This window comes from Mobula hypostoma, chromosome 22 (genome assembly GCF_963921235.1).
Source record: "Mobula hypostoma chromosome 22, sMobHyp1.1, whole genome shotgun sequence".
NCBI lineage: Eukaryota > Metazoa > Chordata > Chondrichthyes > Myliobatiformes > Myliobatidae > Mobula > Mobula hypostoma.
In genome coordinates, this window is record NC_086118.1 from 4,387,442 (window position 1) to 4,414,570 (window position 27,129).

Sequence of the window (27,129 nt, forward strand, 5' to 3'; positions counted from 1 at the left end):
AGGATTAGAGGGATCACCTGCGTAAGTGGACTGAGGAATGGCAAGCTGAGTTTAATTCAGATAAGTGCAAGGTGTTGCAGTTTGGGAAGACAAATCGGAGTAGGTCTTTACAGTTAATGGGAGGGCCCTAGGAAGAGATGGACCTAGCAGTATATGGACATGGTTTCCTGGAAGTGGTAGTATATGTCGATAGGATGGTGAAGGCAGCTTTTGGCATACTGCCCATCATCAGTCAGAATATAGAAGTTGGGATGTTATGGTGAAGTTGTACAAGATGTTAGTGAGACCATTTTTGGAAAATTGTGTTCAGTGATGGTCACCCTGCTATAGGAGAGATGCCATAAGCAGGAGAGAGTGCAGAGGAGAGTTGCAATGATTTTTTTGGGGGGAAGCTTGATTATAGAGGTTTACAGCTAGCAATCTACTCAAACTGAGGTGAATAAAGTCATGAGTAATATAGATATGATGAATACACTTGGTCTTTTTCCCAGGTTTGGGGAACCAAGAGTTAGAGGGCATAGGTTTAAGGTGAAGGATTTAATAAGAACATGAGAGTGATCTAAACATGGATTGAGCTGCCAGAGGAAGTGGTTGAGGCAGGTACATCAACAATGTTCAAAAGACACTTGGACAGCAACATGGATAGTAAAGAATTAGAGGGATATGGGACTAACTTGGGCAGCATGGAAGAGATGGGCTGAAGGGTTGATGACCTGCTCATGTATTTCTCTTTCGATATGTCTACCCGCCTCTCTTTGCCTTCTCTTTGCTCTTTCTTTCAAACACTGCCACTATTTCCCTACCCCTCTCTGAAGTCTCCACTCCCTTGCTGTTTCACATTCTGTCATGTCACGTCTTTGCTTTGCACCATCCTCTCGAACTTTCTCAAGTGGGAAGTTTACCTCAGCCCCCCAAAAATCATTGGAGAGCAGTTGCGTAGAAGCACCAGTATTCTACCCGTAATTAAAATGGTGTTTTTCTAGGTGTCTACCTTGTGGAAGTGGAGATCCATGCTCCGAGGAGCCGTGTGATGACCAGCGTCCTCGTGTACGTCCGTAGCCTTCTGTTGGACCTGAGTTGTGACCTGGCTCCAGACCACCCTAGTGTCAATGGGATTGTTACATTTGGAGCCTCCCCTCAACCCTTGTCCAATGAAATATTCTACACGTGGAACTTTGGTGATGGGAGTCCTGCGGCTGAGGGGATGAATGACACCGTGTGCCACCGGTTTAAAGAGAAGGGGGTTTACAACGTCTCACTGGTGGCCAATAACATGGTCAGTGTAATGAGCTGCCATGTGGTGGTGCGGGTGGAGGAGAAGATCACTGGCCTTATGGTGATCATCAGTGGTCGGGGGAGCTGGGCTCCCCGATGCTGGTTCATGCCAAGACTTCAGCTGGGACCAACATACTGTGGACCTTTGACATGGGGGATGGCAGCTCCTTCGGCAACCTGACGGCAGCCACCATCTCCCATACATACGCAGCTGAAGGGAGTTATACCATTACCGTCACCGCCAGAAACGCAGTCAGCTCAGCCAGCCGATCAGCGGTTGCCGAGGTCTATGTACTGAGGGTGGTAAACATCACGGGTCCAGGCTGCGTGGCCTCGGGGAGCCAAGTGTCCCTCCAGGCCTGGTTGGCCAGGGTGGGAAACGAGACCCGCTTCTGCTGGAGCTTTGGAGACGGCAGCCCGCCCCTGGTAGTGCTGGGCAGCGCCAGGGCTCACCACACTTACGCTGCTGCTGGCAACTACACTGTCATGCTCGTTGCCAGCAGCCCCTTTGGCAAGGCCCACCAGCAAGCTACCGTCTGCATCCAGGCGCCCATTGTTTCTGTCCACCTTTTGGCCAGCCACTCCTCAGCGCTGCTGGGGGAGCAGGTGCAGTGGGTAGCTGAGGTGGTTCCCAGGGAAGACGAGTGGCATCCTTATCAGTACCGATGGGACCTGGGGGTGCCGGGACCCTTCCAGTCCGGCGGTAGGGAAGTGACGTTCAGCTACAGCCAGGCAGGTATCTACCTGATCACAGTCCACCTCAGGAACCATGTCGACCAGCAAAGCAGCTCCTGCTCACTGATTGTCCAGGAGAAGGTTGGGGACTTCACCGTCTCCCACAATGGGCATGGTCAGCACTACCTCTCCGTGAACAAGACCTACACATTCCACCTTAGCGGGGCTTTGGGCACAAACTCCACCTTCCGCTGGGATTTTGGTGACGGCACTGCTCCAGGACTGGGTCAAGGGCCACTACACATATATTGGAAACCCGGCCCATACACTGTCACTGTTGTTGGGGAGAACTTGGTCAGTCACCTGGAGAAACATCTGAGCATCCGGGTGGTAACGCCCATCACAGAGCTTCGCATTAACACCCAGCAGGCAGCAGTAGAGACAGGAAAGGATGTAATGTTTGCCACCAGGCTGGGCACAGGTGATGGGGTCTCCTATTCGTGGGCTGTTCAGGGAGGACGTGCCCAACACCAGGGATCCTCCAATTTCAAGTACAATTTCCAAGAACCTGGCACTTATGTTGTGGAAGTGACAGCAAGAAATGAAGTGAGTGAAGAGACAGCAACCATCACTGTTCAGGCTGTGGAGAGGATCCGAGACCTGGAGATATCCAGCGGTGACCTGATTGAGGGCAGCTTTGCTGCCACTGGAGAGGCGTGCCTGCTGCACGCACAGCTGGCCCGTGGCTCCAATCTGTCCTATATGTGGATTGTTAGACAGGGTCCTGTCACAGTCATTACCGGTCAAGGTTCGACTGTGGTCTTTCAACCAGAGGAAGCTGGACATTACCTGGCAGTTTTGGTGGCCAAAAATGCCCTTGGAGAGGCCAACCAGAGCAAGGAGATCTTTGCACAAGAACGTATCCATGGAATGAAGGTTACTGCATCATCACGTGAGGTCAGCACAGGACAACTGGTGCACCTGGAGGTGTCTGTCGTTTCAGGGGCAGATTTGCAGTATGAGTGGACTGTTGAAGGAGATGAGAATCACACCAGGACCAATACCTCCACACTGGCCTACCTTCCCACCTCTGCAGGGACTACAATGGTGACGGCAACTGCCTGCAACAAGCTGGGGTGTACTGAGAGCTCATTGACCTTAAGGATTCTGGACCCCATTTCCGAAGCCAACTCCTCCACCGTGGGCAGATCACCCTTCTTCCTTCTGCCACCCAATGCCACCACTTTCCTCCGTGGCTTTGTGGGCACAGGCACTGACATAGCCTGGGAATGGAGTCTATTGGGAGACAGAGGTGTCCAGGCCTGGCAGGGGAACCTCACCACAGAGCACGCCCTTGGGAGAGTGGGTGTTTATCTGTTGAGCCTCAACACCTCCAATGGAATCAGCTGGGAATGGGTCCACCATGACATCGTGGTTCAAGGCTTGGCGATAATGCCAAACAAGACGGTTGCCGGGGTGGTGGATGCTGTTACTTTCAACCTGTCAGTGGAGCAGGGTAGCAGCGTATGCTTTGTCCTCTCTATCCCCATCCTGGAAACGGCCGCTTGGCTGCCCAGGGACACCCATAGCCTCGCCTTCTTGCGGACCAGTCGGCAATGGCCAGCGGTGGAGGTGCGCCAAGAGCTAAGGATAAACGCCAGGCTGTGGGCTGGTGGGGCTGCCAGCCTCATCTGGCTCTTCCAGCTGCCCGGTTCCCCCGATTGCCGCCTTGCTGGGCCCAGCGTCACCTACACGCCCGGCACCACTGGCCTGCTCACTGTCCGCCTGCGGGCTGCCAGCAGGCTGGGCTCATTGACCGTCACCCAACGCTTTCAGGTGCAGTTGCTGGTGGTGGCGGCAGCCGAAGGCCTCCGGATTGACCGCACTCCGCTATCAGCGGGTGAACTGGCGACCATCCACCTGCCGGCAGCTGGGGGCAGCAATGTCCAGTACTGGTGGGACTTTGGGGACGGGGACGGGACCTTCACTAGTCAGAGCTGCACAGCCCAGCACCGGTACAGGGCTGCTGGCCACTACACCGTGCACGCCCGAGCTTTCAACGAGGTGAGCGCGGCAGGGGTACAGAGGCTGGAGGTCACGGTGCTGCCGCAGCCCAAGTGCCAGGCTCCAGCCGTCCGCCTGGTGCAGCCGCCCCCATCCGTGGCCAGGGCCCAACCCAGTTACTTTGAGGCTGATGTTGAGCTGAGGGGATGCACATCCTACCCAGTTCACTATCTCTGGCAGGTGGGAGTGGGAGCCGACTGCCACAGGCCGAGTCACCACCTCCCCCTGCCTCTCCCCACTGTCCAACTCAGCAAGCCTTTGCTGTCGCTGCCTCGGCTGGCCCTGCCCCTGGGCCCACTCTGCCTGCAGGTCGTGGCAGCACTGGGTGGAACTCAGCTGCGTGCGAAGGCCGTGGCGCTTGTCCAAGTGGTGCGAAGCAGCCTGGTAGCCATCATTGAAGGGGGTGCACGCCAAAGCTGGGCTAGACACCGGGACCTGGTGCTGGATGGCTCCCAGTCTTACGACCCAGACGTCCAGATGGGAGAGGAAGACCACCTGATGTACAGCTGGCACTGCAAGAGCACGGTAAGGCAAAGCTCACCTTCACTGAACGGAAACAGAGAGCACAGTAAGGCAAAGATCACCTCCTTCACTGACACGGACAATGGGGCTAGTGGCAAGAACGAGAATCCATTGGTGACTTCTCTACTCCCCTCACTCACTCCAGCCTCACAGCCGGGGAACGTAGTGCTGTCCATACCAATCCCTCCCTCACTATCAAGCCTGCAGACAAGGGTGGTGCTGTTGTAGGCTTCCAAGTTCCCTGTGCTGCTCTCTACACACGGCAGAGTCGTGCCTAGTCAGTCAGATTTGAAGAAATATTCAACAACCCCCACTTATCCACTCTACATTTAGTCCTCAGAGAGCTTATCTCATTCACTTTGAAGATTAATATTGGATTTGTTTGCACCAACCTCGGATGATTTTTAGATCCTAACTGCTAGTTGGATAAAACAGTTACTTGAAATTCATTATCAACGTCAGGAAAGTAAAGGGCCAGGAATGGGTCAGCATGTGCATTGGGCCACGATGTCCTACGAATCAAGCATGGCCATTTCCCATTATCAGGTAGAGTGAGAAGAGAAATGAAAAGCGGGGCCAACATGGGAGAAAATGTTTGCGAGAATTCTTCTCTGACCCCTTGGGGAAATCAAGTCAGTCTAGAGATCACATAGGCAAATGGTACCTGTGAAACTGCCTGCTACCTATCTGATGAGAACTCCATCTTAGTCAAGAGATGGAAAGGTGTGAAGCTGTGGGTAAGATGCTGACCATCTTATATCATACCTAAAATCTAGCAGAGAGAGTAAAACTTTTGCCTATTCAATTACCTCTGAAGGTGGTAGGAGCGAAAGAGAGAGGTGAAACCCAAGTGTCGGCTGTTGTGTTACTCAAGAATAACTATCGTTTTATTCTCTGCTCCAGGATCAGTCCACTTCTCTCTGTATTCCTGCTGCCAGTTGCTGCAGTTCTGTTGTCACCATCCCTGGGCACACACTGGTGCCGGGTGCTACGTACACATTCACACTGACCGTCAGCAAGCCTGGCAGGGAGGAGGTCCACGCCACTCAAACGGTGAGTCCTGATTGATATTGGACTTACTGTACAGAAAGGACTTGGAGACTGCAGGTGCACTGAGGAACAAGGATAACATGAGAATGGAAGTTCACATTTCAACATTCTTTTTCTGCCTTTACATACCTGCCAATACATTCCTGTATTTGCCCATCTGCCCTTGCGTACCTGCAATTATATGGTGAGAACTGTAGGATAGTCCAGAGGCAACACAGTGTGGATGGCAATAGGATAGACCACAGCTTTTGTTCTCAGAATATATTGTATCAGCTGTTGGATACAATGAGTTAAATAGTTTGGCTGGAGAGGGGCAGTGCCAGTGCAGGCTTGTGCTGTGTATGCGTGTGTACGGGTGCAACTCTGTGCGCGTGTATTGTGTGCATGCGTGCGCGTGTATTGTGTGCATGCATGCGCATTTGCGTAGGAATGTCTGTGAAATGACAGCAGTGTAATAGATGACAATCAGCAGCAGATTCTGGAAACCATCAGGAAAAGTAGAATCAGCAGTTCCTTTGGCAGTTCAAACATCCTTGCACACAAAACCTACATGGGAATAGAGGAAGATGTTAAGCCCTCAAGTATCAACCTGGATACAATTGGTGCAAAGACTGCGGAAGAAGGGGGATTCCTAAATTGCATTCAGGCCAACTCTGTTAGGCAAAATAAAGCAATTGCAGTGAGGCAAGTGGCTGCAGTTATGGATTTAGTTTGTGATTTTAAAAAAAGGCTGGGCATGTGGATGGAGTATCATATAACCATATAACAATTACAGCACAGAAATAGGCCATCTTGGCCCTTCTAGTCTGTGTCGAATGCTTACTCTCACCTAGTCCCACCAACCTGCACTCAGCCCATAATCCTCCATCCCTTTCCTGTCCATATATAGTAGTCATAGTCATACTTTATTGATCCTGGGGAAATTGGATTTTCGTTACAGTTGCTCCATAAATAATAAATAGTAATAAAACCATAAATAGTTAAATAGTAATATGTAAATTATGCCAGGAAATAAGTCCAGGACCAGCCTATTGGCTCAGGGTGTCTGACCCTCCAAGGGAGGAGTTGTAAAGTTTGATGGCCACAGGCAGGAATGACTTCCTGTGACGCTCTGTGTTGCATCTCAGTGGAATGAGTCTCCAGCTGAATGTACTCCTGTGCCCACCCAGTACATTATGTAGTGGATGGGAGACATTGTCCAAGATGGCATGCAACTTGGACAGCATCCTCTTTTCAGACACCACCGTGAGATAGTCCAGTTCCATCCCCACAACATCACTGGCCTTACGAATGAGTTTGTTGATTCTGTTGGTGTCTGCTACCCTCAGCCTGCTGCCCCAGCACACAACAGCAAACATGATAGCACTGGCCACCACAGAGTCGTAGAACATCCTCAGCATCGTCCGGCAGATGTTAAAGGACCTCAGTCTCCTCAGGAAATAGAGACGCCTCTGACCCTCCTTGTAGACAGCCTCAGTGTTCTTTGACCAGTCCAGTTTATTGTCAATTCGTATCCCCAGGTATTTGTAATCCTGCACCATGTCCACCCTGACCCCCTGGATGGAAACAGGGGTCACCGGTGCCTTAGCTCTCCTCAGGTCTACCACCAGCTTCTTAGTCTTTTTCACATTAAGCTGCAGATAATTTTGCTCACACCATGTGACAAAGTTTCCTACCGTAGCCCTTGCTGATGCATCCAGCTATGGCAGAGTCATCAGAAAACTTCTGAAGATGACAAGACTTTGCAGTAGTTGAAGTCCAATTATCCAATTTAACTTTAAATGACAATATTGAACCTGCCTCAACCACTTCTGCTGGAAGCTCGTTCCACACAGCTACCACTCTCTAAGTAAAGAAGTCCCCTCTCATGTTACCCCTAAACTTTTGCCCTTTAACTCTCAACTCATGTCCTCTTGATTGAATCTCTCCCACTCTCAAAGGAAAAAGCCTATCCATGTCAAATCTATCTATCCCCTTCATAATTTTAAATACCTCTATCAAGTCCCCCTCAACCTTCTATGCTCCAAAGAATAAAGACCCAACTTGTTCAACCTTTCTCTGTAATTTAGGAGATGAAACCCAGGTAACATTCTAGTAAATCTTCTCCGTACTCTCTCTATTTTGTTGACATCTTTCCTATAATTCGGTGACCAGAACTGTACACAATACTCCAAATTTGGCCTTACCAATGCCTTGTACAATTTTAACATTACATCCCAACTCCTATACTCAATGCTCTGATTTATAAAGGCCAGCATACCAAAAGCTTTCTTCACCACCCTATCCACATGAGATTCCACCTTCAGGGAACTATGCACCATTATTCCTAGATCCCTCTGTTCTACAGCATTCTTCAATGCTCTACCATTTACCATGTATGTCCTATTTTGATTAGTCCTACCAAAATGTAGCACCTCATATTTATCAGCATTAAACTCCATCTGCCATCTTTCAGCCCACTCTCCTAACTGGCCTAAATCTCTCTGCAAGCTTTGAAAACCTACTTCATTATCCACAACTCCACCTGTCTTAGTATTATCTGCATACTTACTAATCCAGTTTACCACCCCATCATCCAGATCATTAATGTATATGACAAATAACGTTGGACCCAGTACAGATCCCTGAGGCACACCACTAGACACCGTCCTCCAACCTGACAAACGGTTATCCACCACTACTCTCTGGCGTCTCCCATCCAGCCACTGCTGAATCCATTTTACTACTTCAATATTAATACCTAACAATTGAACCTTCCTAACTAACCTTCCACGTGGAACCTTGTCAAAGGCCTTGCCGAAGTCCATATAGACAACATCCACCGCTTTACCCTCGTCAACTTTCCTAGTAACCTCTTCAAAAAATTCAAAAAGATTTGTCAAACATGACTTTCCACGCACAAATCCATGTTGACTGTTCCTAATCAGACCCTGTCTATCCAGATACTTATATATAACATCTCTAAGAATACTTTCCATCAATTTACCCACCACTGACGTCAAACTCACAGGCCGATAATTGCTAGGTTTACTCTTAGATCCCTTTTAAACAATGGAACAACATGAGCTGGGATTTTGTGATAACCTCATAATTCAGTTAGTTTCAATAATTGTGGGTAAGGGCATATGAAATGGGAAGGAAAGTTCTAAATTCAGAGTAGTCCAATTTTACTCAACAGGGAATTAATTTAGCCAAAGTTTATGGGGACCAGATATCTGAGAGTGAATCAGTCTTGGACAAGAGGGAGGTATTCAAGAAGGAGGTTCCTAAAATGAGAAAGGATGGATCTGCCACACCCAAGTCCCTCTAATAAGAAAGATTCGGGAAAGGCCATAAGACCATAAGACACAGGGGCAGAATTTGGCCAATCGAGTCTCCTCCATCATTCCATCACGGCTGATTTGTTATCACTCTCAACCCCATTCTCCTGCCTTCTCCTTGTAACCTTTGATGCCCTGACAAGAACTTATCAACCTCCACTTTAAATATACTCAATGACTTGCTTCTATAGCAAAGAATGGCGAAGAACTCCACAGATTCACCACCCTCTGGCTAAAGAAATTCCTCCATCTCTGTTCTAATTGTATGTTCCTTTAATCTGAGGCCGTGCCCTCTGGTCTAGACTCACCCACTATAGGAAACTTCTCTCCACATCCATTCTAAGCCTTTCATTTTTTGATATGTTTCATTGAAAGCATTGAAAGCCCCCCCCCCGCCCATTCTTCTAAACTCCAGCATGTGTACAGGCCCAAAGCTATCAAATACTGCTCATATATTAACCCTTCCATCCCCGGAATCAATCTTGTGAACCTCCTCCTACTGTCAGCACATCTTTTCTCAGATAAGCACAGCGGTCCCCAACCACCGGGCCGCGAGGAAGCGATATGATTTGGTCCCCTGCACCTTTCCTCATTCTCTGTCACGAGCACTGATCAGCCATTACGCATGCGAGGTCATGACTCGCGCGTCATCCAGGTCAGCGTGGGAAGGAGATCAACTCTGCGAGCTTGCAAATGACGGCGGACTGAAAAGCATGTTTGATATAACATCTCTGCCGGCATCCTGAGATAGCCACGAAAACACTGAAATCGTTGCTTTCATTTCCAACATTTTGCTGCGAAGCGGAGTTTTCTGCAATGAATGCAACGAAAACTAAATTGCGGAATAGACTGGGCACAAGGAACCCCTTCAAGTATCGCTGTCTCTCATCACCCCTCGATGGGACCGGCTTGTTGCAGGAAAACAAGCCCAGGGCTCCCACTGATTCAGCGATATTGGTGTGTTGCAATCATTTTATATGTTCATACGGGGAAAATACGTGCTGTTTGTTTAATATCCAAATATTACTTAAAATGTAATCACTTATAACTGACCTATATAACCATATAACAATTACAGCAGGGAAACAGGCGATCTCGCCCCTTCTAGTCCGTGCCGAACGCTACTCTCACCTCGTCCCACCGACCTGCACTCAGCCCATAACCCTCCATTCCTTTCTTGTCCATATACCTATCCAATTTTTCTTTAAATGATTATAGCGAATCTGCTTCTGCCACTTCTACTGGAAGTTTGTTCAATACTTACTTCAAGCTCCCCTGATAATTGACTTATCATTATATTCATGCGAGGAAAATATGCGCTGTGTGTTTAATATTAAATTCGTTAGATAAACCCTTTTAGAAACAAAACTGAGTGTATTACCCACTTATCACTTATTCCGGTAGTGATTAACACCCACCCCCACGAACAGAATCGCCAAAAAGGATTTACTTAGGGGGTGGAGGGAAATGAGCAGGTCACGACGCGCATGCGCATCGGGTGCCCGCTCAAGGCCTCATGGTCATTGTAGTCTGTGTAAACAACGCATTTGACTGCTACTCTTGTTCGTTGGCAACCCTACCCGCCCCCTCCCCCACCCCCGGTCGGCCGGTCCGCAAGAATATTGTCAATATTAAACCAGTCCGCAGTGCAAAAAAGGTTGGGGACCCCTGGATAAGGAGACCAAAGCTGCTCACAATCCTCCAAGGATGGTTTGACCAATGCCATATTAAAGCCTCACCATTTCATCCTTGCTCTTATATTTTAGTCTTCTCGAAATGAATGGTAACATTGCATTTAGCTTCCTTACTACCAACTCAACCTGCAAGTAATGCTGTAGGGAATCCTGCACAAGGGCAACCAGTCCTTTTGCACCTCTGATTTTTGATTTTTTGCAAACAGTCTAGCCTTTATTCCTTCTACCAAAGTGCACAACCATACGCTTCCCCATGATATATTCCATCTGCCACTTCCTTGCCTATTCTCCCAATCTGTCCAAGTCCTTTTGTGGACTCCTTGCTTCCTCAACACTACCTGCCCCTTCACCTATCTTCGTATCATCTGCAAACCAGGACACAAAGCCATCAATTCTGTCATCCAAATCATTGACATATAATGTAAAAAGACGTGGTCCCATCACAGATCACTGCGCAGCACCACTAGTTACCAGCAGCCAACCAGAAAAGGTCCCCTTTATTCCCACTCTTTGCCTCCTGCCAGTCAGTCAATCTTCTATCCATGCTAATATCTTTCCTGTAATACCATGGATTCTTATCTTGTTAAGCAACCTCATGTGCGGCACCTTGTCAAAGGATTCTGAAAATCCAAGTATACAACATCCATTGAATTTCTTTTGTCTATCCTGTCTGTTATTTCCTCAAAGAATTCCGATAGATTTGTAATGGCAAGATTTTACCTTAAGGAAACCATGCTTACTTTGGCCTATTACAGTATATCATGTGCCTCCAAGTACCTTATCCTTAATAATGGACTCCAATGCATTCCCAGCTACTGAAGTCATGCTAACTGGCCTATATAACCCTTTCTCCTGCCACCCTTCCTTCTTAAAGAGTTGTAAAGTTTTTCTTAAAAAGCAAGCGAAGTTTGCCAGATGTCCACAAATTAATGTTGTAGGAACCTAAGAGATGCATGGAAATAGCAAGAAAGAAGTTCAAAGGGAGATGTGGAAAGCAAACTGAGGGCACGAAAATACTAGCAACATCCACTGGCATAAAATTACAATATTATTGCAACCATAGAAGTTCCTCCAGCATTTTTGTGTTGCTTCAGATTTCCAGCATCTGCTGTCCTGTCCCTCCTAACTAAAGGACTGACAATCAAGCAGCTTAATGTTTTGTCATATAACCATATAACAATTACAGCACAGAAACAGGCCATCTTGGCCCTTCTAGTCCGCGCTGAACTCTTACTCTCACCTAGTCCCACCGACCTGCACTCAGCCCATAACCCTCCATTCCCTTCCTGTCCATATATCTATCCAATTTAACTTTAAACGACAACATCGAACCTGCCCCAACCACTTCTACTGGAAGCTCGTTCCACACAGCTACCACTCTGAGTAAAGAAGTTCCCCCTCATGTTACCCCTAAACTTTTGCCCTTTAACTCTCAACTCATGTCCTCTTGTTTGAATCTTCCCCACTCTCAATGGAAAAAGCCTATCCATGTCAACTCTATCTATCCCCCTCATAATTTTAAATACCTCTATCAAGTCCCCCCTCAACCTTTTACACTCCAAAGAATAAAGGCCCAACTTGTTCAACCTTTCTCTGTAACTTAGGAGATGAAACCCAGGTAACATTCTAGTAAATCTTCTCTGTACTCTCTCAATTTTGTTGACATCTATCCTATAATTCGGTGACCAGAACTGTACACAATACTCCAAATTTGGTCTTACCAATACCTTGTACAATTTCAACATTACATCCCAACTCCTATACTCAATGCTATAGGACTTTCAGCTGTGACAGAGGGCAATGAGAGGGAGGAGGAGGAGTCACACTACTGAACTGGGAAACATCATGAAGTATGTAGAAAGGATATTTTGGAGGGATCACCCAATGAGGCCATATAGGGGGCAATCACTTTGCTGGGGTTAAGCCATCGAGTCATAGAACACTACAGCATAGAAATAGGCCCTTCTGTATATCTAGTCCATGCCAAACCATTAATCTGCCTTGTCCTATCAACCTGTACCCGGACTATAGCACTCCCTCTCCTCCCATCCATGTACCTATCCAAATTTCTCTTAAATGTTGAAATTGAACCTGCATCCACCTCTTGTGCTGGTAGCTCATTCCGCACTCTTCAGTGGAGGAGGTCCCCCTTATGTTCTCCTTAAATATTTCACCTTTCACCCTTAACCTATGACCTCTAGTTGTGGTCTCACCCAACCTCAGTGGAAAAAAGTCTGCTTGCACTTACCCTAACTATAACCCTTTAATTTTGTATACCTCTATCAAATCTTGCTTCAATCTTCTACTTCCTTGGGAATGAAGTTCTAACCTATTTAACCTTTCCCTCTAACTCAGGTCCTAAAGTCCTAGAAACATCCTTGTAAATTTTCCCTGCACTCTTTCAATCTTATTGATATCATTCTGGTAGGTAAGTGACCAAAACTGGACGCAATACTCCAAATTAGGCCTCACGTATATCTCACAAAATTTCAACATAACATCTCAATTCCTGTACTCAATACAATGATTTATGAAGGACAATCTTTTTTTACTACCCTTTCAATGTGATGTAATTATGGATCTGTATTTCCAGATCCCTCTGTCCTATTGCACTCCTCAGTGCCCTATGGCCCACCATGTAAATCCTACCCTGGTTTGCCCTCCCAAAATGCAATACCTCACACTTGGCTGCATTAAATTCCACCTGCCATTTTTCGGCCCCTTTCACTACCTGCTCCAGATCCCGCTGCAAGCTTTGATAGTTTTTGTATTATACAACCCCACCAGAAAAATTGTTGTATTTAACTTTAACTTTGGAAATGAGACTGGGAATAAACTCTTCTTGGGCTTCCAGCCGGGTACAGGGACGATTCTAACCGACGTTTTGATGACAAACTCTGCCATCTTCATCAGGGGTGATGCCTGGGCATGTCTAGTTCGGTGGTATATATACCCCTGTTGTCCATCCTTTCTGATTGGTTAGTCCTCATCCGCTGAATTCCAATTACAATCGAATTCCATTTAAATACAAGCATATATCAGCCAGACGGGACACACAGTGCAAACCCACATCAAGGGTCACAGGAGTTGTATCCATTTGGGTTACCCTTAGAAATTGGCGGTAGCAGAACATTGCGTTCGCAATGGTCATAGGATTGACTTCGGTACAAAACCAGTGTGCTTTTGACTTTTGGAACGGCCTGGTAAAGGAAGCCATTGAAATAAAACTAGAGGAAAAGAATTTTAACAAAGACGAAGGTCTTGTTCTAAGTAAGAACTGGAATTTGATTGTAAACAAAGTGGGACAATGGAAACCTGAATGGATGCAGACTAACCAGTCAGGGGGATGAACAATAAGGATATCAAGAGCACCTGACTAGACACGCCTGGGCATCATCCCCGATGAGGACGGCAGAGTTTGTGATCGAAACATCAGTCAAAATCGGCACCTATACCTGGCTGAGAAGAAGTTATTTGTCATATCCGCCAGGAAAGCACGAGATCCAGTTTGGGAATATTTTGGAAAGAATGACCATAATTCTGTAAGGTTCAATTTGGTTATAGAAAGGGATAAAGCTGGTCCTCAAGTCAAAGTCCTAAATTATGGGATGGTTTATTTTGACAGCGTGAGAGAAGACCTGACAAAAGTAAGACAGATCATGCCATACATAATTACATAGAGGTAGTAAGAAGAATAGCTGAATGCAGAATATAATGTTGCAGTTGCAGAGGAAGTGCAGTAGAGGTAACCAAATAAATTGCAAAGGCCATAATGGGGTATATTGGGGATTAGAAGTTCACCTTTCAGCGTACAAGGAGCCAGCATGCACACAAAACAAAGATTTTTCACTGTATCTCATTGTGTATGATAATAATTGGCCAAAACTAATGCCAGATTGTCAGCCGGTGGTGTAGTGGCATCAGCACCAGACTTTGAGGTCAATGGTCCGGAGTTTGAATCCAGCCGGCTCCTTGCATGCTTTCCACCCGTGCTGGGTTGTGCGTCAAGCTAGCATCTTGGCCTTGTCTAAAAACTGTCAAATGCTACGGAAACAGCAAAAATGCTGCCCGGTGTGCCACAAGGTGTGAAAAGAGACAATGATAATCAACAATAATACCAAATTGGGTGCAGGTGCTTACAGGTAAAACAATTTCTGATATGTAGGAATTGTTTAAAAGGGATTGAGCAAGAGTTCAGGACCAATGTGTTCTGATAAAGGTGAAAGGCAAAGATGGCAAAATGAGTGAACCTTAGGTAACAAAGGTTACTGAAGCTTTGATTAGAGGCATCTACAAATATTATTAGGGCAAAAGTAGATCATGAAAAGGCCTTAGTGGGTAAAATTAGGGAAGAAAAGGGTAACTAGGGAAAGAATGATTCTCCTTAGGGACCAAAGGGGTAATCAATGTGTGGAACCAGGAAAAATAGGTGAGGATCTAAATGAATATTTCAGAATCAGGTTTATTATCACCGGCTTGTGACGTAAAATTTGTTAAATTAGCAGCAGCAGTTCAATACAATACATAATATAGAAGAAAAAAATGTAATAATAATAATAAATAAATAAGTAGATCAATTCTAGTACACATATATCGAATAGATTAAAAATCATACAAAAACAGAAATAATATATATTTTTAAAAAGTGAGGTAGTGTCCAAAGGTAAAATGTCCATTTAGGAATCGGATGGCAGAGGGGAAGAAGCTGTTCCTGAATCGCTGAGTGTGTGCCTTCAGGCTTCTGTACCTCCTACCTGATGGTAAAAGTGAGGAAAGGGCTTGCCCCGGGTGCTGGAGGTCCTTAATAATAGACACTGCCTTTCTGAGACACTGCTCCTTGAAGATGTCTTGGGTAGTTAGAAACATAGAAAACCTACAGCACAATACAGGCCCTTCAGCCCACAAAGTTGTGCCGAGTATGTTCCTACCTTAGAAATTACTAGGCTTACCCATAGCCCTTTATTTTTCTAAGCTCTATGTACCTATCCAAAAGTCTCTTAAAAGACCCTATCGTATCCCCCTCCACCACCATTGCCGGCAGCCCATTCCACGCACTCACCACTCTCTGCGTAAAAAAGACTTACCCCTGACATCTCCTCTGTACCTACTCACAAGCACTTTAAACCTGTGCCCTCTTGTGGCAGCCATTTCAGCCCTGGGAAGAAGCCTCTGACTATCCACACAATCAATGCCTCTCATCATCTTATACACCTCAATCAGATCACCTCTCATCCTCCGTTGCTCCAAGGAGAAAAGGCCGAGTTCATTCAACCTGTTCTCACAAGGCATGCTCCCCAATCCAGGCAACATCCTTGTAAATCTCCTCTGCACCCATTCTATGGTTTCCACATCCTTCCTGTAGTGAGGCGACCAGAACTGAGAACAGCACTGGGGTCTGAGCAGGGTCCTATATAGCTGCAACATTACCTCTCGGCTCCTAAATTCAATTCCATGATTGATGAAAGCCAATACACCGAATGCCTTCTTAACCACAGCGTCAACCTGCACAGTTGCTCTGAGTGTCCTATGGACTTGGACCCCCAGATCCCTCTGATCCTCTGATTTGTGGGCTAGTACCCAGGATGGAGCTGACTAAATTTACAACCCTCTGCAGCTTCTTTCAATCTTGTGCATTGGCCCTCCTCCATACCAGGCAGTGATGCAGCCTGTCAGAATGCTCTACACAGTACATCTATAGAAGTTTCTGAGTGTATTTGTTGACATGCCAGATCGCTTCAAACTCCTAATGAAGTATAGTCACTGTCTTGCCTTCTCTATAACTACATCGATATTTTGGGACCAGGTTAGATCTTCAGAGATCTTGACATCCAGGAACTTGAAACTGCTCATTCTCTCTACTTCTGATCCCTCTATGAGGATTGGTATGTGTTCCTTCATCTTACCCTTCTGGAAGTTCTTATACACCTATCAGGTCACCTCTCATCCTTCGTTGCTCCAATCAGCTCTTTCGTTTTACTGACGTTGAGTGCCAGATTGTTGCTGTGGCACAATTCCACTGGTTGGCACATCTCACTCTTGTACACACTTTCATCACCACCTGATATTCTACCAACTATGGTTGTATTGTCAGCAAATTTATAGATGGTCTTTGAGCTATGCTTAGCCACACAGTCATGGGTATATAGAGAGTAGAGCACCAGATTGTGGTCTTCTGGTTAGGAAGTTGATGATCCATTTGCAGAAGGATGTACAGAGGCCCAGGTTCTGTAGCTTCTCAATCAGGATTGTGGGAATGATGGTATTAAATGCCAAGCTATTGTCGATTAAAAGCATCTTGAGATAGATGTTTGTGTTGTCCAGGTGGTCTAAGGTCGTGTGAAGAGCCGTTGAGATTGTGTCTTTGTGTCTGCCATTGACCTATTGTGGCGATAGGCAAATTGTAATGGGTCTAAGTTCTCACTTATATTCACCAAAGGGAAGGATGTGGATGTTAGTGAGTTCAGGGAGGGATTTGTTGATTGGCTGGAACATTGTTTGATGTTAGACGTCTTGGAATACACACTGGCAGGTAAATCTCTGGTTGCAGACTACCAGAATGCTATGGGAAACAAAGGAGAGGATCACTAAGACCCTGATAGAGATTTTTTTAATCTTCATTAGCTACAGGTGAGGTGCCAGAAGGAGGGAGGCTAATATCGTTCTGTTATTTAGGAAAGGTAACAGGGATAAGCTAGGTAACTCCAAAGGGTAAGCATGTCAGTGGTAGAGCAATTATTGAGAGACAGGATCTATATACATTTAGAAAGGCAGGGGTTGATTAGGGATCATCAGCAAGGCTCTGTGGTGCAAAATCCTGCTCACTGACATAAATGTGCTTTTGAGGAGTTAAAGAAAGGAGATTGATGAAGACAGGGTGGTAGATGTTGCCTATATGGTTTCAGTAAGGCATCTGATGAGGTCCCCCATGATAAGCTGGTCAAGACAATGAAGCAACACATAATCCAATATAAGCTGTCTATTGGATCCAAAGTTGGAGTGGCGATAGGAGGCTCAGAGCAGTGGTGTTTTACTGACTGGCTGTGTGCGACTAATTGTGTACCAATAGGGATTGATGATGGGATGCCAGCTGTTACTGATTTATGCTAATAATTTGGATATGAATTCAGGAGGTATGATTAGAAAGTTTTCAGATGATACAAAAAAACTGGTTAATGTTGTGTATAGTAAGAAAGGTTGTCTAAGGCTATAGCAGGATTTAGATCTGTTAGAAAGTTGGGCAGAGTGCTGGCAAATGGAATTTAATCCCAACAAGTGCAAGGTATTGTTTGTTGGGAAGTCAAATAGGGAAGGACATATACAGTAAACGGTAGGGGCTAAGGGAGGTTCATGATTAGAGGGTCTGTGGGGGTCTATATCAATAGTTTCCTGAAAGTACTGACACAGGTCATGGGGTGGTAAATGCTCATCTTCATAGTCAGGGCATAATTTAAGAGGATTCAGGGAGCTTTGTTCTGGTATCCCAAGGTCTCTCTGATCACCCACACTTTCCAAGGTCCTGCCATTCACTGTGTGAGTCCAAGTTTAACTTCCCAAAATGTATCAGTTTACCTTGTCTGAGTTAAATTCCATCTGCCATTTCTTACCCACTTGCCCAGTTGATCTGGAGATCCTATTGCAGCTTTAAATAACCTTCCTCACTGTCCATTATTATACCACCACTTATGGAGCCTAATGCAGACTCTGCAATCATACCACCTACATTCTCATTCATACCATGAATATGTATGATAAAGAACTCAGTAGGAATCCCTTCAGGCCACAACTGATCACAGGTCTGCGATCTGAAAATCAGCTGTGCAGTGAGAGTAACAAGCTGCCAGAGGAGACAGTCGATGCAGATACAATCACCATGTCCAGGAGGCCATTGGGTAGATCCTTAAATAGGGAAATCATTAGGCTCCCATGCTAATACAGGCAATTGGGAGTAGTGTAGCTGAGCAAAAGGTTTAGCATGGATGTGATGAGCCAAAGGGCCCATTTCTGTGCTATACAACTCGGTGCCTCTGACAGAAATCACAACAAAATGACTAAGAGAGTTGGGACTGATATGGAAATAATAACCTACTTGTGGGGTAGTGTGTAGGGTTCTGAGTTTGCTTCACAGAAGAGGGGGTCAATGCTGATGTTGTAATTGGTATGTAAAATATTAAAGTAGCAGCCTTGATTCAGCCCTTGGTGTTGGACAAGTGTGTTTCTAGTGTTGGTCAGGAGGTGGCGTAATCCACACTGATTTGAATTGACACAACACATTTCACTCTGTTTCGATGTACATGTGACAAATAAAACTAATCTTCAATCCTCTCATAAACAAGAAATCCAAGCAACACACACACAATGTGTGAACTCAGCAGGCCAGGCAGCATCTATGGAAAAGAGTACAGTTGACATTTCGGGCTGAGACCCTTCAGCAGGACTGGAGAATAAAAGATGAGCAGTCAGAGTTAGAAGGTGGAGGGGAGGGAGAAACGCAAGGTGCTAGGTGAAACCAGGAGGGGGAGAGGTGAAGTAAAGAGCTGGGAAGTTGATTGGTGAAAAGAGATGAAGAGTTGGAGAAGGGGGAATCTAATAGGAGAGGACAGAAGCCATGGAAGAAAGCAAAGGGGGTGGAACACCAAAGGAAAGTGATGGGCAGGCAAAGAGGATGGGGAATGGTGAAGAGGGTGGCCATTACCGGAAGTTCAAGAAATTGATGTTCTTGTCATCAGGTTGGAGGCTACTCAGACAGAATACAAGATGTTGCACCTCCAACTTGAGTGTGGCCTCATCACAACCGTCTCTCTCAGGTCCCACCGCCAGCTCTTGGGCCCTCAGAGACACCTCCTTCCTCTCACCCCACTATTGCTGAACACCCTAACTCTCCCCTCTTCTCAGACACTACCAACCCCCTTCCCCCATCTGATCTCAGCTCTCATCTGTGCCAGGTCTTCACCGTCCCCTCCGACCTTCCCCTCTCTGAGGCAGAACATCCTGTCCTCAGTAAGGGCCTCACCTTTGTCTCACTGTGCCTACACCACAGTGAATTCTGTGCCTACTACGACACTGAGTTCTTCTTCCACTGCCTCCTACTCCTTTGGCAAGGACTCTTCACTCTGCACCAATGACCTCTTCTCCCGTCTTCAACCCTCCCCCTCTTCCTGAACACCCCACCCTGGTCTTCTGCCTGCTGTGGACCTTTTCATTGCCAACTACCAACAGGACATCAAACGTCTCAACTTCATCACTCCTCTTTCCAGTTCCATCCTCACTCCTTCCAAACGCTGTGCTCTCCACTCCCTCCACACTAATCCTAACCTCACCAACAAACCCGCAGGTAAATGGGAGGGGCTGTGGTAGACTGGCAGACTGATCTCTACCTTGCTAAGGCCAGGCGACAACTCTCAGACACTTCATCTTACTAACCCCTCAAACAAGACCCCACTAGGAGCACCAGGCCATTGTCTCCCACACCATGACCAACCTTTGTGGATCTCCCATCCACCACCACCAACCTCATAGTTCTTTCACCCTGCAACTACCATTTCTACCTCCTACCCAAGATTCACAAGCCTGCCTGTCCAGGTAGACCCATTGTTTCAGCTTGTTCCTGCCCCACCAGACTCATATCTGCATACCTCGACTGTTTTATCCCCCCAGTTCAGTTCCTTCCTACTTCACACACTCATAACTTTTTCAATGATTTCAAGTTCCTGGCCCTGGGTAACTTATTTTCACCATGGATGTCCAATCCCTATACACCTCCATACCCCACCAGTAAGGCCTCAAAGCTCTTGATTTCTTTCTGGACACCAGACCTAAACAATTCCCCTCCACCACCACTCTCCACCGAGTGGAATTTGTCCTCACTCTCAATAATCTTTTGGCTCCTTTCAATTCCTTCAAACAAAAGCGGTAGCCATGGGCCCCAGCTATACCTGACTGTCTGTCAGCTACTTAGAACTGTGATGGGGTCCTAACTTACCCCTATGAACTGTGAGAGAGGTGCCCAACACAAACACCTTGTCAAAAAGAGAGAGAGAGAGAGGCGAAGACTGCTCACAGCATGTTTATATTTTCTACAAGGATGCTGCCTGCTTGGAAATTCTTACAGAGAGAGAAGGGAGGAGCTGTTTGAGAGACAGCTGGTATTCAGCATGGTGAGATAAATAGAAGGTCAGATGATAGACCTACAGACACATGGTTTTGGACACTGAAATTAGCTTTGTTGTGCCCACAGAAAAGGGGGGTTTTGGAGGATCGATCAGGCGGATCGATCAGTGGCTCTTGTAGTGTGAAAAGGGTGTGACCAGTGGGGAGTTATTCATGTGTACAACCCTTGCCTGGGTTGATAATTCCACACAGAAGAATGGTCCCCTTTGTTGTGGTCACAGTCGGTGACTCCTAAAGGATTTCGGAGGACAATGGGAAGATCGACGGCGTCAGCTCACCTGAAGACTCAAATCTCTCCCTCTCTCTCTCCATCACTACTCAACTCAACACCACAAACTGAACTGAACTTTACTCATCATCGTAAGACTATCTATTTACCCTTAGACTTGAAGAAGCTTGGTTTTCATATATTTCCACACTTACTTACTTACATATAATCATTGCTAACCTGTTTGATTTATCTGCATTTATATTACTGTATTGCGTAGTTACTAATAAATACCATTAGTTAATAGCAATACTGGACTCCGAAGTGTTTTCCGTTTCTGCTGGTTCTTTAACCCGTCACGGGTTACGTGACAGCCTACACTGGTGTCACTCCCCCACTTTCCCTGTGCTACATTGGTGCTGCTTCCTACATTCATGTGGAGCTTGTTGACTTCATCAATTTTGCCTCCAACTTCCACCCTGCCCTCAAATTTACCTGGTCCATTTCCGACACCTCTCTCCCCTTTCTCAATCTCTCTGTCTTTGTCTCTGGAGACAGCTTCTTCACTGAAATCTATTATAAGCCCACTGACTCTCACAGCTACCTGGACTATACCTCTTCCCACTCTGTCACTTGCAAAAGCACCATCTACTTCTCTCAATTCCTCCGTCTCCACCACATCTGCTCTCACGATAAGTCTTTTCATTCCAGAATGAAGGAGATGTCCTCCTTCAAAGAAAGGGGCTTCCTTCCCTCCATCAACGCTGCCCTCAACCATGTCTCTTCCAATTTGCGCACATCTGCTCTCACCCCGTCCTCCCACCACCCCACCAGGGATTGGTTTCCTCTTGTCCTCCCCTACCACCCCACCAGCCTCAGTGTCCAGCAGATAATTCTCCTTAATTTCCGCCTTCTCCAATGGGATCCCACCACCAAACATGTCTTTCCCTCACCTCCCTCTCTGCTTTCAGCAGGGATCATTCCCCATGCAACCTTCTTGTCCATTCGCCCCTCCCCACTGATCTCCCTCTTGGCACTTAACCTTGCAAGTGGAACAAGTGCTACACCTGGCCCTATACCTCCTCCCTCGCCAACATTCAGGGCTCCAAACAGTCCTTCCAGGTGAGGTGACACTTCACTAAAGGTCTGTTGGAGTCATCTACTGTGTCTGGTGCTCCTGTTGTATATCGGTAAGATCTGACATAGATTGGGAGACTGCTTCACCAGCACCTACTCTCCATCCATCAGAAAAAGCGGGATTGCCTAGTGGCCACTCATTTTAGCTCTATTCCCATTCACATACTGACATGTCAGTCCATAGTCTGCTCTACTGTTGCAATGAAGCCACACCTGGATTGGAGGAGCAACACCTTGCATTCCATTTGGGTAGCCTCCAACCTGATGGCATGAACATCGATTTTTCAAACTTCCAGTAATGACCCCCCCTTCCCCCTTCACCATTCTCCATCCCATGTTCCCCTATCTCCTTGCCTACCCATCACCTCCCTCTGGTGCTCCTCCCCCTTTTCTTTCTTCAATGGCCTTCTGTCCTCTCCTTCTCTAGCCCTATATCTCTTTCACCTATCAACTTTCCAGCTCTTTTCATCACCCCCCCATTTGACCAAGCACCTTGTACTTCTCCGTCCCCTCCCCCCACCTTCTAACTGTCTTATCATCTCTTTTTCTCCAGTCCTGTTGAAAGGTTTTCTCCTGCAATGTTGACTCTACTCTTTTCCATACATGCAGCCTGGCCCGCTGAGGTCCTCCGGCATTTTGTGTTGTGTTGCTTAATCTTCAATCTCTGCCTATTACTGAACATATGTAACAATGTCTGTAAGTCCGTGCTTGGTGTTGGTCACTGCGGTGTCTCTCACAGGTGTTGATCAGTCATGTGTCAGTGCTGGTCTGGCCTCACCCAGTGTGGAAGATTGCAGAGTCTATTTCTGGTGCTGTATCTGTGTAGTACTGTATCTGACTCTCTGTGTGTCAGTCGCTATATGTCTGTGCTGACTGTGACATTCTAACATGCAGGTTTTGGTCCAAGCTGGAAAGATCCCGAGCGTGCTTTTGGAGTGTATCTCCTGCCGTGTCCGCTGGAGCTATGGAGTGAGCAGGAGTATGCACGTCTCGTTGGCTGGAAGGTGTGCCAACTGCAGCAGCCAGTTATTGGTAAACATTCCCACCTCCTTGTGTTGCTTTCTTGTTTGGGGTTATCACCACAGGTCTTTGTCACTTTGAAGATGTGTCCATTGTGCCTTTTAAAAGAAATGTGGTAATCCAGGGTGATATTCCATTGTGGTGCATCAGGGATGACGAGATGTTCAGGGTCTGATCTCCGATAGGTGTGAAAGAAACTCAGGCTATTATAATGAAGGTGAGCTGCTGATCTCTCTCCAATGTTCCCAGCCAATGTCTACTCCTGAGACAACTTTAAAACTAAATGTATTCATTATTTACTCTGCTGTGGGGTCTACTGGACCCTAGTTATCTGCTGTATCTCCCAAATTACAACTTAACTTTAAAAGTATTTTATTGACTGTGAGGCACTGTTGGGATGTGTTGAGATTGTGAAATGCTCTATAGAGTTGCACATCATTGATTTCATTCTCCATAATTGATAACACATAAGAATTAGAATTTAATTACTCTAAGGGATAGCTATTCTGCATCTTTCTCTGTGGGCAGCCCATTTACGAGTGTTATTCATATTTCATTTTCCCTGTAGTACAAGTGGACGGTTCAAAATTCTGATGGCTACCCTTTGATCTTAGACAACCAAACCACCTCCACAGGAGACTGGAATGCTAACCTGGTCATTCGACAGGGGGTCCTTCAAGATGGAGTCAACTACACTTTCACCTTGAACATAACTGACCTTGAAGAGGAAACCTCAGGCTTTTCCAGCATCATTCTGAGCCCTAACTACCCTCCTAGTGGGGGACACTGTACCATCCATCCAGAGCAAGCTCTCTATCTGTTGGAGACCCCTCTTAGTTTTAACTGCTCAGGTAACTAGTGACTTATTTTTGGTTGTTACTACCAGCTCTGACCTCCTCCCTTCCACCTACACCTGCCCCCCCCCCGCCCGATGATTTTGTTTAAGGCAAGTTTTTAGTTATTATTTCTGCATTGCAAGCACAGGCATCTTGTACTATTAGCCATTACCTCTGTCAATCAGACCAGTTTTGTACCAGATAGTCATTGGCAATCTTCAGGAACTCTAAAGATAATTGCAGCTAGTAAATGGGGTTTTGAGTCCATTAGCTTTGAGACGGATTTGAAAGCAGGTCTCAGAGATTAAAAAGCTCAAACATTCCTGACCCCCTGTTACCACCAGTATTTACTCCTCTTACCGCTAAGCTCATGAGGGGTGTCACATGCTTGAGTAATACCTTGTTATAGCATCCATTTAAAAGGTGTTCTTTGCACAAAAATTTATTATGTTAACCTGCTTTAGCTGAGAAAGATTTTTTGTTATGGAACTTTAGTGCATTGATGTTTCTAATATTTAATTGGTTACATCTTCATCTTGAATTCACCAACCTTGAGAAGGAAGTTCCAAGTGACAAAGACTTGGCAAAGTTTGGCCCAGTCTTATTGTATTATCAGATTAACACAGAATCTGGCCGTTGAGTCAATGTGAGTTCCCGTCAGTAACACTACCTTCTTTCTAATTCATGGTAGCTTATTTATTCTCTCCACATGTGCCCAGTAACTCCCCTTTGGTTCTTTTTGCCAAAGTATATTTTCATTTGGCTGATTAACCTGCTAGAGCATCTTTGGGGCATGGGTGGAGCTTCTAGTGAAACTTCCAAAGCCATGGAGAGAATGTACAGACTGCACACAGTCAGCAATGGAGTTGGCTCTCTGAAGCTGTGTAGAAACCAGCCCATGGTTACTGTGTAATTACCAGTGTCTCACAATGCTCCCTGTCTAGACTACAAACAGACAGCGACTGTGGTCAGGAATGCACCTGGGTAGTTACCAGTGTATCACAATGCTCCCTGTATAGACTACACACAGACAGCGACTGTCGTCAGGAATGCACCTGGATAGTTACCAGTGTATCACAATGCTCCTTGTAGAGACTACACATAGACAGCGACTGTGGTCAGGAATGCACCTGGGTAGTTACCAGTGTATCACAGTGCATTCCTGTATAGACTACACACAGGCAGCGACTGTGGTCAGGAATGAACCTGGGTAGTTACTAGTGTCTCACAATGCTCCCTGTAGAGACTACACATAGACAGCGACTGTGGTCAGGAATGCACCTGGGTAGTTACTAGTGTCTCACAATGCTCCCTGTAGAGACTACACACAGACAGCGACTGTGGTCAGGAATGCACCTGGGTAGTTACCAGTGTATCACAATGCTCCCTGTATAGACTACACACAGACAGCGACTGTGGTCAGGAATGCACCTGGGTAGTTACCAGTGTATCACAATGCTCCCTGTATAGACTACACACAGACAGCGACTGTGGTCAGGAATGCACCTGGGTAGTTACCAGTGTCTCACAATGCTCCCTGTATAGACTACACACAGACAGCGACTGTGGTCAGGAATGAACCTGGGTAGTTACCAGTGTATCACAATGCTCTGTTACGTACCCCGTAACTGGGTTGCCAAACCAGCAGAAATGGATCACTCAGTTGGAGTCTGGAGTACTAGAACTAAGAAAGTTTTATTAAAGAAACAAGCAACACAGTAATCGAAAGGATAATAAATGCAACAATTCAACAATGATAACCACACATGTGCACAGAATTAAGATAACAGCATCAATCAAGCTCTATCGTTGTCTAGGGGTAAATGACCAATTTCAAAATGACTCAAAGTTCAGTCCAGTTTAGTAGTTCAGTTCGCAGTAATCGTTGCCATGGCGGTGGACAATGTGGGGGAAGAGAGAGATAGAATAGGAACAACTCATCATTCAGACACGGCTTCACTCACAGACCAGCAGGATGGCTCACAGACCAGCGAGATGGCTCACAAACAGCTTTTTGGGCGGGTCCTTGGTGATGTCACCTGAGGTCACCGACTGTGACCCCTCCTCCAGATGCGGTCGATCCTCTGCAGTGAACCCGGCACCCAGGCAAGGGCGGACACACACCGGGTTCCCGCTGATCGTACCTTTCCACCCTGTGCGTTGTCCGGTTCTTCTCACCACTCGTGAGAGGCGCACCGCTTCCAGGGTCTCGTTACCTCGGGTGGCGTGTGTGTCTGTCTTAGCGAACCTGTCCCTTTTTATCCCCCTGCTGGGGTATCGCCTGTCCATCACTTCAAACAGTTCAGGGTTCAAAGGGGGGAGCCGCTCCAGACAGCTCTTCCTCCCACATCCCTTCATTACACATCTCCAGACGCTGCTCCATTGTTCCTTATCTCTCCTTCCCCTGAGGGCAGGTGGCAGACCAACTGCTGATGCCACTGATGCTAGCCCAGGCCAACAAACATCTTAATTCTATGTGTATTCTCGTAACACTTCCCCCCTTTAAGGATTTTTACCGGGAGGTAAAAATTACAAACATGACTACATTATCTGATACATACACAATATACATCTTTAACAGTTATTTAGCTAATACAGAGAATTTGAAGCTGTCAACACCTTGACAGACAGTCATCACATTTTCTGTTCCTTTTACACGTGTTATTAATAATCCCTTAGACCAGGCTCCAACTCAGCAAACTTCATAGTGGCCAAAAACACTGATGAATTGCGACCAATGTAACCTCTCATTTGGTTTTGTCCCGGACCACAATAACAAGGGTCGTCCCATTCCGACTCAGTTTTCTCTCGCAAGGGCTTAGTAGGAGGGGGACGGGTATTGACCGCAGAGTTATTGCAAAACTTCCTGCAGTACCCCACCATCTCCAAAAGCCTTCTGAGGGCCCTCTTGTCTGTCGGGGTTGGGAGGTCAGCGATAGCCTGCACTGTAGCTTGCATCACTGCCAGCTGCCCCTGTGTCACCACAATTCCCAGGTAAGTGACTCTCGTGTGGCCGAATTCATTTTTTTCAAGGTTCACTATCAAACTGGCTTCAGACAGCCGTGTTAAATTGCCAATACACACCTCTGTGTTCATCAGCCCTTTAGTCACTGAATTACTCGAAAAATATGGGTGTTGTTTACTTGGCTGCCCTATTGTAA

The 27,129-nt window shown here is 46.4% G+C and overlaps 1 protein-coding gene across 1 annotated transcript in view; it reads left to right on the forward strand.

Annotated features, from left to right (window-relative positions):
• pkd1b (polycystic kidney disease 1b) overlaps positions 1-27,129 on the forward strand; it is a 185,209-nt gene that overhangs the window by 33,422 nt on the left and 124,658 nt on the right. Inside the window, 5 exon segments of the mRNA XM_063030962.1 lie at positions 984-1,349; positions 1,352-4,539; positions 5,440-5,589; positions 23,007-23,144; positions 23,701-23,983. Of these exon segments, the coding sequence (XP_062887032.1) occupies positions 984-1,349; positions 1,352-4,539; positions 5,440-5,589; positions 23,007-23,144; positions 23,701-23,983 (4,125 nt within the window).